The sequence below is a fragment of the Tauraco erythrolophus genome, chromosome 1 (genome assembly GCF_009769465.1).
Source record: "Tauraco erythrolophus isolate bTauEry1 chromosome 1, bTauEry1.pri, whole genome shotgun sequence".
Classification (NCBI taxonomy): Eukaryota; Metazoa; Chordata; class Aves; order Musophagiformes; family Musophagidae; genus Tauraco; species Tauraco erythrolophus.
The window spans coordinates 77911238-77927151 of record NC_141465.1 but is presented as its reverse complement, the minus strand read 5'-3'; the positions used below and the strand labels follow the sequence as shown (position 1 = coordinate 77927151).

Genomic DNA, 15914 nt, shown 5'->3' with positions numbered 1-15914 from the left:
TTTGGTCAGGCAGCATCTTTCCATTCAATAGCAGAACGTCCAACCCTGAAAAACTGTGCTGTTTGGAAAATGGAAGCTGAAAAGTTAGTGATGGCATCAAGGATGCTACGGATTCATTAGGACAATTCTTTGCCCAATGAACTCGATCCCAGAGCTGGTTTCAAAAAAACATTCTTAAGGAACTATAAGTGCAAGGGCGTTGGAGGCAGCTGTCAGAAGCAAAGTCATGTGACCACTAGGAAATGCTAGAAATGGAGACGAGGAAAAAAAGGAACACATCGTCACTGCCCCTGCTCAAGCGTCCTTCTCTTGTTCCTTAGGCACCTATTTCAACCATCCATGTCCCTCAACCTGCACAGCTTGAAAGATGCCTTGAACTGCCCTGCAGTTGAACAAAGGGTACATGAGAGTACAGAAAAGACAGTGTGCAACATCCAGTATCCCAAACACTTCTCTCTCCCCTCCACAGATTAGTTTAGGCAGTAATAATAAATGCTAATGCCTACAATATTGCTGTAGTCATGATTTTCACAGATTGTTTTCTAACTCCATTTGTAGTAACTTTTACAAAACACTCCTTTGAAGTGCAAAGATTACCTGCTTAGTATGTAGTTTTTGTGCGAGCTTAGTCCAGTTAGAAAGTTTATCAGCAAAAAACCTGATATATTATATTCAAGCACATGGAGAAGAAAATTAGGAGATTTTTAGCTACTTTCATCAACACATGGCGTAGTGACACTATGCAAAGCCATACGATTACACTTGAAGTGTTTGTTTTCCTTATTCTAAACTAGATCAACCTGTACTTTTTTTTCAAAATTAAGTTCTAAATTGGCTGGCATGCTTCAATTCTGTATTTAGATAACCTGACAAATTGGGATTCTTTAAGTTTTAAATCATAGAATTATAGAATGGTTTGGGTTGGAAGGGACCTTAAAGATCACCTAGTTCCAACCCCCCTGCCACGGGCAGGGATACCCTCCACTACACCAGGTTGCTCAAAGCCTCATCCAGCCTGGCCTTGAACGCTTTCAGGGATGGGATGTCCACAATTTCTCTGGGCAACCTGTTCATGTGCCTCATCACCCTCAGAGTGAAGAATTTCTTCCTTATATTTAATCTAAATCTCCCCTCTTTCAGTTTAAAGCCATTACCCCCTGTCTTATCCCTACACGCCCTTGTAAAAAGTCCCTCCCCAGCTTTCCTGTAGGCCCCCTTTAAGTACTGGAAGGCTGCAATAAGATCACCCCGGAGCCTTCTCTTCTCCAGGAGGCTGAACAGTCCCAACTCTCTCAGTCTGTCCTGCATTTTGAATTTAAGTCCTTCGCTGTTGTAGTTTATGTTAAAGTACAGGTACATAGAGCAAACACGACTATTTTATTCACAACACACACTAAACACACCAAACAAAATCAAGTCTATTTGCCAAAACAGCAGCATTACTGACGTTCATCCTTACTGAATTTCAGTCTTCACTCCAGTATTGAAAGCAGCCACAAGACACCAGCTAGGGCTCACCCTGTCCTCCGTAGCTGACAGGGTAGTGCAGTGCACACGGACGACAAATCTCACAGCTCCCATCTGCCTTCTTTGTCCTTCAACTCCCAATCCCAATCTATCTGCACACATGTCCCTCTTACTTCAAAAATGTCTACAACACCTCTTTGCACATACACTTTTCTCCTACATTTCAGCCTGGCCTACAGTGCATTTCATGGTTTTACACGTGCTTACAGAGCAGCACGTCCAGTTTTCAAAACAGATTATTTCATTAAAAATCCCAAACTCTGCAAAACTAAAATAAGGCTGTCAAAACAACATTAGAGTAAGAGAAGAAATCCACATACCATTTCAAACCCATGACCATACCTTGATTCGTCGTATGCTAACCACTGCCTCGGATACTCTCTCAACAGCCGCAGGGAAGAAGAGAGTTACGGTCAGTCTTACTGCACCATACAGGGACACGGCAACAAACACTCGACTCGCAGAGATAACATTGCCAAGTAGTACGTATGCCATGAAAGTCATGAACACTGTTATTTTGCTTGCCACAAAGAAAGAGGCTAAGTTCAGTCCTCGAAGGTAGGAGCTTTTCAGAACCATGGCAATCTCCTTCCTAAAAATGCAAAATATAAACAATCACATCAACCTCTCCCGGTACAGGTGCCCTCAACAACAGGACGAGGGAAACCCACTCTCAGGATTTTACTTTTATACCCTTTCTCCTCTCCTGCACCACCCCAACTCATATGTAAAGAACTGTACTCAAAAATAACTGTAAAGAATGTATGTTATATAGTAAATAACAAAAGATAATTTAAAAAGCTTTGAAATTGAGAGGGGAAATTAATATATTTAATATCTTAGTAGCTATAAAAATTATTATTTTTCAGAGACAGAAAACCAAAATATTCTTTTTTTTTTTCCTGCTTTGGTCAAACTAGTATTTTAATTCAGATTCTAATATGCTTTGACTCTGAGTTGCGTGCAAGAGCAAAGAGGAAAAAAATTCTGTCTAAAGGCCAAGCACTCACAAACTCTGTATCCTTCCAACAGCAAAATCCAGTAGAGTTCAGTCACAAAACTCCCAATATGATCAACACATTCTCCGCAACTGAAAAAACAGGGCAACTTTCAAAAGGTCAAGAGTTCACCCCTGGCCCAAGTATCTGCCATTATTCAGCTGCTGCTCCTCAACCTGGATCACAGGATTTGGAGTATTTCCTTTGATCTCAGTATAAATCCCCCACAATTTGGACTCTGCTGCTTTTGCTCTAGGAATTCTGGTTCTTAATTCAGAAAATAGTGATCTCTGAGGCCAGTTCTGCCAGCCATTACTAGAGCTAAATAGTGACAGAAGTACTTGCGGAGACACATAAGTCTCCCTCCAGCAACTGAAAAACTGCTGATACATATGTTCTCAATTTCCACTTCAGTTAAATTTCAGTTTCCACTTCTAAATGACTCATCAAGTCCAATCCTCAAAACGTTACTGCACTATCTACAACGCGGATGCCATTAGGCTTAACTTCTTATTAAAACAGTATTTTTTCTTTATTAAGGAAGCCATAACAACTTACTCTCTCCCCATATATTCTAATTTTATCTGCTTGAAATAATATAAGATATAAAATCCCGAAACAATTCCTAATTACTCTTCCCAAATATTCTGGCAGTTCTCAGGGAAAATCTTGATCATTTTGATTACCTTCCACTTGGAACTATATACTAAGACTAGAAACTCAAGTTACGGTTATACAATTTGAAGTAAATTAAGTTCTCACTCAACAGAGAGAAGGATGCAGGTCGCACTACTGGAAAACTAGTTAAGCAATTTTCCCACTACACTTGCCAAATTGGCTGAATTGACAGACTTTCAAAGAGTTTCAAAGACTTTATTTTTTCAGCTTAAGGGCTCACAATCTCTGATCTCCTCCAGAGCACAGTGAAAGAACGTTTGTATATAAACTATTTGAACTGGGTCTAATTCAATTACTTCTACAATCCTGGACGAAACTCTTTTCCCACCCTCTAATAATCCTTAATAATCCTCTCACTATCTGTGGATAATCAGCAAGTTCTTTGTGTGACTCTCCATAAACATCAGATAAGTTACAGCCTACCCGCAGGCTGCATGTAACATACTACACTGTCTTGAGGCACGGAGTTATATAAAAGGAAACTACTACAGACAGCCACAGGAAAAAAGAGCAACGGAGGAGCTCATGTGTTGTCTTAGCAACCGTCAAGAACCACTGTGGAAATACTGGGCAATAAATCACCTGGCTGAATTTAAGACTTTTAACTACAGTTTTCCACAGTGCAGTTAAAGAAAAGAAAGAGGGCTCAGGATGTGTTTCGGAAGAGCTTGTTTCTCTTTATCATTAAAAAGGACACTGCTAATCCTAATGAGGTGTTGAACTTGGAAATCTAAAGTTTAGTTAGTAAATACGCCCATTGAGGAAGCTTTCAATAAAGAAATATCCTCCCCGGCTCCACGCAAGAGAGCGAAGCTTTCAATCAATCAAGAACATTCAATTAGCACAAGATCCTATAATCTGAAGGAGGAAAGGATTATGTGCGTGGGAAGAAACGTCTCAGGGAACGTTAGTAAGTTTGCAAGCCTGCACACGGATGTAAAGGGAAAAAAATTCCTCTAAAAAAAAAAAAAAAGGAATTCCAAATAAAACAAATTTTTAAAAAATTAAAAATCAGAGCATCTACAGCAGGTAAACAACCTTGTACTCACATGCTGGAGAAGGACTTAACACGAAAACTAAATGATAAGAAATACGCACCTGAACTCCTACAGTTATCCTTTAGCACTCTTAGAATGTCTAGTGAAAGTTCAAATATTGATTTGCAATAAATCAATTGTAAAAGTGCAAAAAATTGAATAGCCTGAATTTATTTGAATTGAATAATAAATTGTTAGCTTTAATCAGATGCTAACAGACCTCTGAAATGAAATGTCTTAGGATACCAAACTCAGCTGGCCTTGCCAGTTGAATAACCAGGCAATCTCTGAGCTGCTGTCTTTCTCCCCTCCACCCTTCCCAGATGGCTTAAGCAATACTTCAAAACACAGATCGGGAAGCAGAATACTACCTGAGCATGCTACCATTTAGGACATAAATGGTAGGTCAGATTTCGTATATTTATCAGAAGGTTCCTTGCTATTAGTTTACAGAACTGTGAGAATGAAATTGTTCAATTACAACTACTACAGTTTATTAGTTGCTGGTTTTAAATGTAGAAAAACCACAGAATTTATAAATATGAAAAGTTTTTTTTTCTTTTTCTGTCCCCTTAGATTTTCATTACTTCACTCTTGCTATAGAAAGTTAAAAAAAAAAAAGCCAAAGAAGTTGTTCAAGTAAACTGCACATTTGAGCACAAAATAATGCACACTGACATGTGAAAAAATGGAAACAGATATGAATCATATACCAAGCTGCATCTTTCCAGGATTACCTTCTTAAAGCATTCACAAGTTCCGCAAATGAGTTTTCCCAAGCATACATCTTTATTATCTTCATACCACTTATGACTTCATTCATGGTCCTAATCCTGACATCTGTTAAGGTAGCTGTCTTGCTTCTGTAAATAGCACAAAGTAAAAATTCTGAGATTCTCAAAAGAACAGAGACCATTTACGATTGCATGACATGCTCATATTAATGAAATTTTTGCTTTTACTTGTAAAGCGGATTCATATAATTCTAAGTGCATTAACAGGGCTTCCCAAAACAGTATCTTAAAGCTGACACAGAGCAGACTGACTTGATTATGTCTGTATTCCTAGTATTGCCTCTTCTCAGGAACTGTGAGTTAATTCAATGTTCAGAATTACACGTCAGTTTGTGCAAACACATGGTATTCCTTAAACAACATTTGTGTACAAAAAAAAAACCTCAAATAAAAAAAACCACAATATTAAATTTAGAACTAAACAAAAATCAGAAAATTACTTTTAAAAATTGTTTTGAAATGTCAAAATAACAGCCCTTCTCATAAGGCTCTTTTGATGTTGTTAAAGAAACGGGCCTCTGTGTCTTTTTAAGATTAATTCTAGTTGAAGTGAAGATTACTTAGTAACAGTATGTGAGCTATAATTACATAGAAGAGTTAATCTAGATATGGTTTTGTTTAATAAATAAATATTATTTAAGCATTAATTGTAATTAACACTAAAGTAAATATATCTATTTTAGTCCCACATGTTTGCACTGATGAACAAACTGGAAAATATATATAATTAAATAATAAAGTCACAGTTTTAATTAGGAAAAAAGCATTGAAAGTTAGAAGCCATGTAATGAATGCATAAACCATGCTAATAAAGCCTATTACAATTCTGAATTCATTCATGTAGACAAACGTACTTCGCACAGTGAGCTATGGTAGGCCTTATTTTGATAAAACATTCCTTCTCCTGCTAAATTACTTATTTTTGTATATACCAATGAAAGTTAAGATTCTGAGATCATATTTTTTAAAAAAAATTAAAAAGCTCTTGAGAAGGGGTGGCTGGGTTTTGTCAGCTTAACCTGTCCCCTGTAAGATTTGTCTGATGCTCTTGAAGAAACAGCCATGTTTAAAGCACTTAAGTAGAATGAATTTCAGGTTCATCATTTTAAAAATACTTCTCAGCACCAGCATTCCATAACTGTTGAGATGGCCAAAGCACGGTACTAAGAAATATTTACACAGGAAAACTGACAAAAGAAACATAGGAACTTGGCCATAATACAAACAAGGCTTCTTGTTAAGACTGAGGAAGACATTTAGCCTAAATCAACCATACTGACATGGAATGAGATTACCTTTGCTAATTCTCTTTTCCTTTTTCAAAAAGAAACAGTTAAAGCAAAACAATTCCTCAAAGAATGTGAGAGCTCATCCTTTCTTCCCCGTACACACACCACTAATGCAAAAGGCAAAGCTTAGCACGTATTGTTCATACCTCTGCAGCAGCAAACAACAATTCTCACCTGCCATCTTTTGAAACAGTCACCTTTCAGACCTAACTTCCAGGCTTGGTCTCCAGATAACGGAAGGTTGAAGATGGTTCAAAATAATAAAGTTAACGGAAGTTTCTTTTATAAATGGCGTGAATCAAAAAAGCCATAGTTCTCATAAAACAATTTTTCAGTTTTCCTGCTGAAATGTTATCATAGTAACCACCCTCTTTCAAATTGCTTTAAAATGTTCAAGAGGTTGAGGAGAGACACATTTTTCTTTGCTTTTTATTAAGTTACACTCCTCTACATAGCAAAAAGCATATTTTGTACACACATACCAAAAGCCACAGTCTCAGAGATACTATATAGGAATTTAAAGTACACAGACTTCCAGCGCACTGATGGCAATTTACAGCAGAGAAAGGCGTGTTCCCACTTTTAAAAATATTAAGTTCGGAGTACATGCAGATCAAGACAACTGGGAAACACATGCTTACATTGTTAAGAGCACACTAGGAAAGGACCTGAAAATTCTTCAGGTGTCTGAGAAGTTCCCTCTATGATACTAATAACAATTCTAAATTAAGCAAGCTGCAGAATTCCCTCTTGCTTTCATGAGGCATATTTGGTGAGTTTTAATTATGGCTGACACAACAGTTCCACACAGTTTTTTCTCTTAAAAAAACCCACACAACTAAAAGAGCTTTAAACGTGAATATTACGGTTGCATGGCTAAGCAGTGAAAGGATTGAGCTCTTGTGAATAAATATATATAAAATGGTATTCAGTCCAATAATTGAACTATTTCTCAAATAATATATTAGGTCATGTGTCTTTTGTAAAACTTCTAGTACTTGTGCAGGTAAAAACAATAATGCGTAACACAGTATATACCATTCCACAGGATACTGAGTTCGCTTCTGCAGCCTCCTACAGCACTGGAGCTAATGCCTGCATCATAAACTGGTGTGCTTATAGGTGTTTACAAGGCTGGGTCACAAGCACAATGCTGAATAATAGCACAAATTAGCTGCCACACCGAGCGTGCCTGGATTTTAGCAAAAGCTTTAATCCTTAAATTACTTCTTCGTAGGCTGATTTCCTTAAATCCATGCAGGTTCCCAGCAACTGACGTGTGAACACACTCAACATTACAGAGCTGGAATCCATTTCAGTTTGTCCATTAACTCCTTCTGTTCACTGCACATTTCTATTCACAAATGCAAAGATCTGTGCACACATACATAAGCAAAAGTTTTTCTGGTTAACAAATTCTTTCCCTTGCACTGCATCCAAACAAGTGGCTGCAAATGAATGGAGGAAAAACCCAAACAACATTACATTGCCACTGATTAACTTTTAAAACACATGACTTCGAGAAGAAATTTTTGTCACCTTGTCTGACCCTGGACAAGCCCCTTAAACTCTTTGTGCCTCAGTTACCCATCTGTAAAATGGGGATAATAATGCTTACCACCATGGATAAATCACTAGTTAAGCATTAAGTATCTTAACTATTGACTCAAAGCTCAAAACCTCAAAAACTTAAAACTCAAAAAACCCAATAGTGAAGTAGCTTGATGCTTACGCGTACGTATTACATGTGTAAGCAAAACGCACACGTAAGAATATACTGGAAGTGTTCTACAAACAGGTTTTATTATAAATACCTAAGAATTTGACAGAGAACACTGAATGGCTCATTATTCGAGAAACAGCGCATGAGCATAATAACTGAAGACTCTTACAAACAGAAGGAAGTCTGCAAGTCGGTCTCATTTTGTAATTCTCAGGTCTTTCCTCATACCTAGCCATGCAATGCCAATGCCAGTTCAATACCTCAGGGAAACTCACCTTAAAATACAACTTGAAAACAACAGTAACTCACTAAAAAAAAAATAAATTTACTTATCTAAAGAGTAGAAGGAACTCACTCACTCTGAATACGAATGCAACAAAGACTCATAACACAACTAAGCATATGTGTACACAGTAAAGGAAGGCAAAAATACTCCCATTTAGATGCAAAAGCCATTTATAAACTCATGATGTAAGTAGAGCATGATTAATTACACAAGAAAAAAAGTTAGGAAGCAAGGACATTGAAGATAATTCAATATTCCCATTTGAGGCCTTTTGGGTTTTTTTTTTTTTAGGAGGAAGTCACAGAAAAACAAATTAAATTTGTCTGATAATGGAATTTTACTGCTAACTCATTTGATATCTCCACAGCCTAGGATCTTACAGTTAGAAACCTTCTAGCTGGCATCAAAACCACCATCGTAATATTTTCTTCCTTTCTCTCTCAGTTCCTTCCCCTTTTTCCTCTGTGCACCTTTGTCTTGGAGGAGAGAGCCAGATCTTTGAGCATGAAACCTTCAGAAGTTTCTTCTGCAACTCCCACTAAGTCAAACTTATGGAAAGACTGACAGTATCACCTTTGTAGTAACCACTCCCTAAGCATCAATGCAGGAAGGCAAAGCTCAAGGAGTTACGCAATTCTATGCCAAGATCTACAGCAAGGTAGCTACAGAACTAGCCTAACTCTTAATATAATGGACAGCTAATGAGTAGCGGATATTTTCAGTATGTCTGGAAGACAGATCACTTCAAGTCTCTAAACCAGAACTCAGAAATCTCACATTAGTGACGATGAAAAACATTGGCAAAGATAAAAGACAACGCAAAAAACCTCACCAGACAGAAGCTGATCTGAGAGCAGTACTTCACCTCCATCCAACATGCACATTGTAAAAGCCAGGACAGGAAATACCTACAACTCAACACACACGACCTTACCTCAAGGCAGAAAAAAGTCTCCCAATGCAGGTCTGCACAGGAAGAAGAATAATCAGAACTGCCATTCCTGCAAGACATGATGGGCCTATCTCCATCCAGAGAAGTGCTGTTACTGCTACAGCTTGAATTGGTCCAGCCCACAAGAAGTGCAAGAAAATCGTTACCTAAACAAATAGTTGAGAAACAAAAATTAGCTTTTGGTCTTAGCTAAAAAATTAAACCCTAGTAACACAAAGCTGAGGAAGCACTTTCACCTGCGGCAGGTACCGAGGCATCCGGTGAGAACTCTGCACCAGATTCAGGGACCTAAATGTACACAGAGGTGCCTAACCTCCAGAAAGTAAGCAAATTACAACACTGATTTTGTTTTATCTTCATGCACCAAAATTTCTCTGAGCTTAGGAAAACAGTAGGAAAATATTGGGGGGGAGGGGGATGTTTTCCTCCCATATTTTAGGAGAATATTTCTTTTCGTATGATGCTCAAGAAATAACTAGAAGACATGTTCATAAGAAACACTTAATTGCCAGTTGAGTTCTTAACTCAAACCCCGCAATTTCTTCAGCCCCTTGGAAAGATCAGTAATATTTCTTACCTGATCAAATTTGTTCACATCATTTGACAGAAGATTTACTATTTGACCAGTGGTAGTTTTTGCCATAGCTACGTTACTGAGACGGAGTGCCTAAAACAGTCAGAACAGTCCCAAATTGTCACAGCTTACAGGGCACAGTATGCCTATACACAGAAGACTCAATACACAAACACGATACCAGGACAAAAGCTGAACGCACATCTCAGCTTTTGCCTAAGAACATCTGGGCACAGTTCAAGAGCCTTAGATAACATGTAGGTTAGGTTAAATACAGTGAAGAAAGTCCTCAAGAAGAGAGTATAAAAAAAAAAGCCTAGGGAAGGACTGCGAGAACAAAAGCGCCGTAACTATCTTCATGTCTGAAGTGATTAAAAATGGGAAAATACCAACATAGCAAGTTATTAAAACTAAACAAAAGAGTCTATAACTTTTCATTTGCATTGCTCTCCCCTACATTGTGAGCATCTGTTCAAAACAGGAATAGAAAACTCCACCTGAAGACCAAATTAAAATCAAGACAATGTTTGGGCAATTCAAATAATTCTGTTTTGAATAAAATTCCTGACAAAAAACAAAAATTGAAGTTATTCATTTTACACTATCAGTTCTTGTTAACGCTGCAAACTGCTTTCTGTCTTCTTTATTAATTTAAAAATTAATAAATATTTCCCTTATTAATAACTCTCATAAAGTCATAAGACTTCTGAATTATATTAAATGAAGTTTAGGACACGCTATAAAAAGCAATAAGAGTAAATGTGAAATATTTTATAGGTTAATAAAGAAATTAATCAGTAGAAAATATATGTGATTATAAAATATCCCCCCCCCCAAAAAAAAAAAAATCACATCTGGAAATATGCAGTCTGAACATTGCTGCGAAGATCCAAACTGAAAGATCTCAGAGATGCAGATAACACACCCTGTTTCCTTCTACACCTGCTAGAAAGAAAACAGTTTTGCAGCACAACTACAAAAACATACAAAACACGTTACGCATTTTCCTGTAACAGGAACAGCTCACTCCTCAAAAACACTTTGCACAGTGCACATCTACTTCTCCCTCTCCAAACAGTTACTGTCAGGATTTCTTTTTGATCAATAATCTAACCTGAAAAGCACCAATTGTTTCAAAAATATTGTTCCAGTATTTTAAATCAGGTGCAAGAATATCAGAGTACTATTCAAAGCATCATTTCAAACAAAGTGCCTTACGTTTCTTAGAATTGTAGAATCATAGAATGGTTAGGGTTGGAAGGGACCTCAAAGATCATCTAGTTCCAACCCCCCTGACACAGGCAGGGAAACCCTCCACTACACCAGGTTGCCCAAAGCCTCATCCAACCTGGCCTTGAACACCTCCAGGGATGGGGCATCTGCAACTTCTCTGGGCAACCTGTTCCAGTGCCTCACCACCCTCTGAGTGAAATATTTCTTCCTTATATCTAATCTAAATCTCCCCTCTTTCAGTGCACCTCACTGGTAGGTTACAAAGGTGTTAACCACAGAGAGAATCCCAACCCTAACTTCATTGAAACAAGCAGGCAGAAACATTTAAACTCCACTAAGACATTCCTCTGATATTCCAATAATAAATCTAGGATACTCGATATATGAGAAACAAGATTTAATTATTTGAGAAAATCATTGCTTCATTCCCTGTCTTAAGCCGTTTGTCTCTCATACATCCGAAAGCCCTCATGGCGCTGCCTGAAGGTAACGCAGCCACAGCAACATCCACGTTTCTATCACGTTTACTCTACACCACAGATCAAGGTTGATAAGCTCCTAGAAAACCCGTCAGATAAACTCCTATTATTGTGATCTATGGATAAGTGATGCATGTTTGAAGAAGTTGCCCACCAGAGTGTGTTTACAGCACCTACTGCTACTCACTCCTTTACAACACAGACATACCTGCTATTTGAGGTCCATCCAGGAGAACACCGCACTGGTGTCTTGCTAGTGGGCCACGGCCCGGGTCTGTCTCGGACCTGTCACCTGAGTCACCTCTCTGACCTCCTCCTAGCTGCTTCAGACACAGGCAGGAAAAACAATGTCCAAATGTACTAGCTCTGTTCATTTTGACCAAGACAGTCTCAGAAGGCACCATGCAACCATCTGAGCCAAAAGGAGGGTGCCTGTCTGCGACTGATTTGTCTTCTCAGGGAAGAGACAGCCACTCCCAATGTCAGTGGCAATGCAATTTTAATCTTTTCTGCCGTTCCTGCTTCAAAACTACTTTTGAAGCAGCATTGTTTGTTTTTTATTTTTGAGGTGTTTTTTGTTTGGTTGGTTGTTTTTTTAAGTGAAATAAGCCTCACATTTTCCTGGCTGAATTGACCTGACTAGTCTTCAAAGTATATGGAAGGAAATGGAAACTGAAAGAGGGGAGATTTTGATTAGAGCTAAGGAAGAAATTCTTTACTCTGAGGGTGGTGAGGCACTGGAACAGGTTGCCCAGAGAAGTTGTGGATGCCCCACCCCTGGAAGTGTTCAAGGCTTTCAGTGATGAGGCTTTGGGCAACCTGATCTAGCGGCAGGCATCCCTGTTCATGGCAGGAGGGTTGGAACTACATGATCTTTAAGGTCCCTTCCAACCCTAACCATTTTATTATTCTATGATTCTATGAAGCACTGGACACAAAGCAGTAGTTTTACTTATATAATTGATTTCTACCAAAAAGTCCTGTTCTACATCTGAAACACAGCATCATACGAGTTGCTATGAAGAAAATTAACTCTCTCCCAGCCAAAGACAAGTACACTGTGGCTTTAAATACGGCTTTGACCATAACGTCTATAAATTCACTAAGACATGCTACTGAATGTTATCTAGAGCCACACACTTTTTAAAAAGCAACTGTAGATTGAATTTACAATTTATTTTCCATTTTCCAATTATCTGTCTGTTTTCAGCACAAAGATCTGCTTGATTTTTGTCTATAAATTTTCCATACAGATGTATTTACCAGCAAGCAGCCTTTCTCAAGGAAAATAGGTTTTAATTATATGAACTAATGAGAGCAGTTCATACACTTGATGTCTTAGATGTCTTAGGTTCTTTTTTTTTTTTCCTCCAGATGTAATTGCACAGGCCCAATTTCAATTCTTTAACCATTCTTTTACTTCCATACTCCCATCTTAACATTTTAATCTCTCCCTGCCCCGAATAGTTCATTCAAAGGCATATTAAAAAGGGAGAACTGATCATAGAAAGGAATAATGTAACTGTTCAGTCAAATAACTCCTGACACCTTTTGGCTTCTTTCTGTCTCAACCAACTACTCCACAGCTTAAACTGCTTTAGCATTTATTCTGAACCTCAAAGAGCTTCCAAAAGTTAAGTCTTAAAATTTAAAAAAAATAACAATCAGCCTTCCATAAGTAGCCTTTGGTCTTAAAACATGCGATGATTGTGAGTCATGAGACAGATTCCATTTTAATTTTTGTTACAAGCTTCCTGCATGCGTCGCTAGTACTTCTTACTGATCACAAAACATCTTTGAGTTTGAATACAGGGTTTTTGCAAATGAGATTTTAACTTTCCAGAAAATGAAAAAGGGTCTAAAACTTAAGAATTACAAGCGTTTGAAGTCCCCCATTAAGGATGCTCTCTCATTCAACCCATTCATCCTTGCAAATCCAAGATTTTATTTACTACAGCAATTAAGGAACACTGCAAAAGTGCTGGTAAATTAGCACCCAGATTCTTCCAAAAGTCTCTATGAGGGTAAAGAGAAAGTATGATCTATCTATAAGCCTCAGATAATTAAGACAAATTATTAGAGCGGTTTATCAATGTTCTTCTGTGACCTCAGCCTTCACCCTCAGGAGCAAACATTTATGAGATGAGGGGAGATTAATTTTCCATTTAATCCCATCTCTAGAAATAAGGGTGCACGTTATGAACGTTTCTTTTCCACGCTTCTAAGCTAGTATCAACACAGCAGCAAACAACATTGCTACATACATATTTCATGAACATCAAACTGTGTTATGATAATCAGTTCAGTAAATTAATACCTTAGAGAGATGTTTATGTACAAGAAAGCAGTGTGCCATGTTAGACCTTAGTTCCCAGAGGACAATTTCCAAGGTATCAGAAGAGGAAGGAGAATAAATATGTGCACAAAAAGCAATCACCACTTACAATGGGGGCATTTTCACTCTCCTCACTTTACTGCTTTGCCCAAAACCTTCGCATGACCTATACCAGTAGTACAACTGTTTGCCTTAAGTGCATGGTACCTATGTTTAATGGTTAAAAAACATGGATTTCTTTACATTCTAAAGAAACTTTACACTCCTGATCCTTCAATTAAACTTCTTTGCTGAGGTAAGAACTGGCAGGTCACTCTTCTAGCAGCACTAGAGTTAGAAAGATAGGGCATCTTCCCTTCCAGCATCCCCAGCAGGGACTGCCTGCTTGGAAGCAGAGACAGGGTCAATGGTCTGGGTATTGCCAACAGCTTCAGAAGAGGGAAACAGACATCTAAAATTTGGTTGCTTGCTCCCTAGAGCACACCAAGGCCAGCATTTCATCCTTGATGTCACTCAACTCCTTCATGTAGGTAATATCCATAATTTCTCTTGCTCCACTTTTCATCTGACAGCAACCTCAGCTCTGTTTGTAGTCGAGGACAGCTAGACCAGGACACACAGAAAGCTAAGAAACCACAGTTTGCTGAATGTACATCCCTTCTCACGCTTCATAGGCTTTAATGAAGGATTCCAGTGCTCCCACAGTAAAACCAGTAACTCATACTCAATAACAGCTCTATCCTACCTTTAGGATTCAGCTTCATTCTGAAACGTGTCTCCTCTGCCTAGTCCTCTTTCTCCACCCTCAGTAAGAGGGATACTAAAGGGACTTGCCTGTGAAGACGCTGAACATCCCGCCAGCCTGGAGGAGGCAGCAGCCGTACAACAGTACCACTGCCTCTCCCTGAACTAACCTGATGGATGCCCCTCAGAAAGGGTGGGCAGCCTCTCCGACCCACAAACGAGGCAACTCCCTAGTTCTACAGCACTGCTGAAATAAAATATAAATAAATCCCACCATTAACCACAACAGGGGCAAGGGGGATATTGGACAGTGAAGCAGTTCCCAGGCATCTGCGCTGAAGCAGATGGTAATAGCCAAGCATAATGTCTTCCCGTGGGATGAAACTGCAAGGCTGAGGAACTCCCAGCATCCCCTGGGAGCTCTGCCCCTCTCCTCCTGTATGCTGGCAGCCTCTTACCGCTCCAGCACACAGCTCTTCCACCAGCAATGGGGGGAGCTTCTCTCTGACAGCATGAGCAGGTGAAAATCAGCAGCTCCTCCTAGGCTGTAGGGCTATTTAACTCACCACCTTCACGAGGAGGACTGAAGCTGTCATTCAGACAACATCTTACCAAAGAGAGAGCAAAAGCAGATATATACATTTAAGATCTGATACATATTAGCATGCTTTTCATTTCTACAAATTAATTGCAAGCATGAACATAACAACTGTATTTTTAAACTCCTCTAATGAAATAGCTGCCAAATGCCAAGTATACCCGTAAATAGGATTGCTTACCTTTCGATAAATCATATGGCACATAGCTACCCTCAGCTTCATGCCAGCCCGCTGTACATGATAGAAGTATAAGTGGTGCATTATAGCTAGAATAAGTGTGCACACAGACAGAGCAGCTGTGTAGCAATACGCGAAATTCAAGTCTACCTCATCTGAGGAATCATAGTTTTCAAAATAATTAATAATTTTTCCCAAAAGTATTGGCTGAATTATTTTGAGGGTTTCCTGAAAGAAAAAAGAAGGAAAAAAAGCATTAACAATTTCATATCATACCATGCTACCCAAGTTTGCAACGAGGCAAACGAGAGCCAAGTACTGCCGCAAGTCACATCCCGTACTATTTTGTCTTTATTGTGCTCTAAAATGTCAAGCCAAGCTAATTTTTATCAACACATAATCCAAAAGAAATATGTTCCACATTAAAATTTAGCTGAATCTTTAAAAAGAACTTTCTCAATTACCAACAAAAACTTTAATGTTATAAAA

General features: G+C 38.5%; 1 protein-coding gene across 1 annotated transcript in view; it reads right to left on the bottom strand.

Annotated features, from left to right (window-relative positions):
* ABCC4 (ATP binding cassette subfamily C member 4 (PEL blood group)) overlaps positions 1-15914 on the bottom strand; it is a 160833-nt gene that overhangs the window by 127766 nt on the left and 17153 nt on the right. The window contains exons 4-8 of the mRNA XM_086611334.1: positions 15429-15653; positions 9862-9951; positions 9267-9430; positions 4978-5103; positions 1870-2119 (exon numbers count right to left, since the gene is read on the bottom strand). Of these exons, the coding sequence (XP_086467460.1) occupies positions 1870-2119; positions 4978-5103; positions 9267-9430; positions 9862-9951; positions 15429-15653 (855 nt within the window). The remainder of the gene's footprint in view (positions 1-1869; positions 2120-4977; positions 5104-9266; positions 9431-9861; positions 9952-15428; positions 15654-15914) is intronic.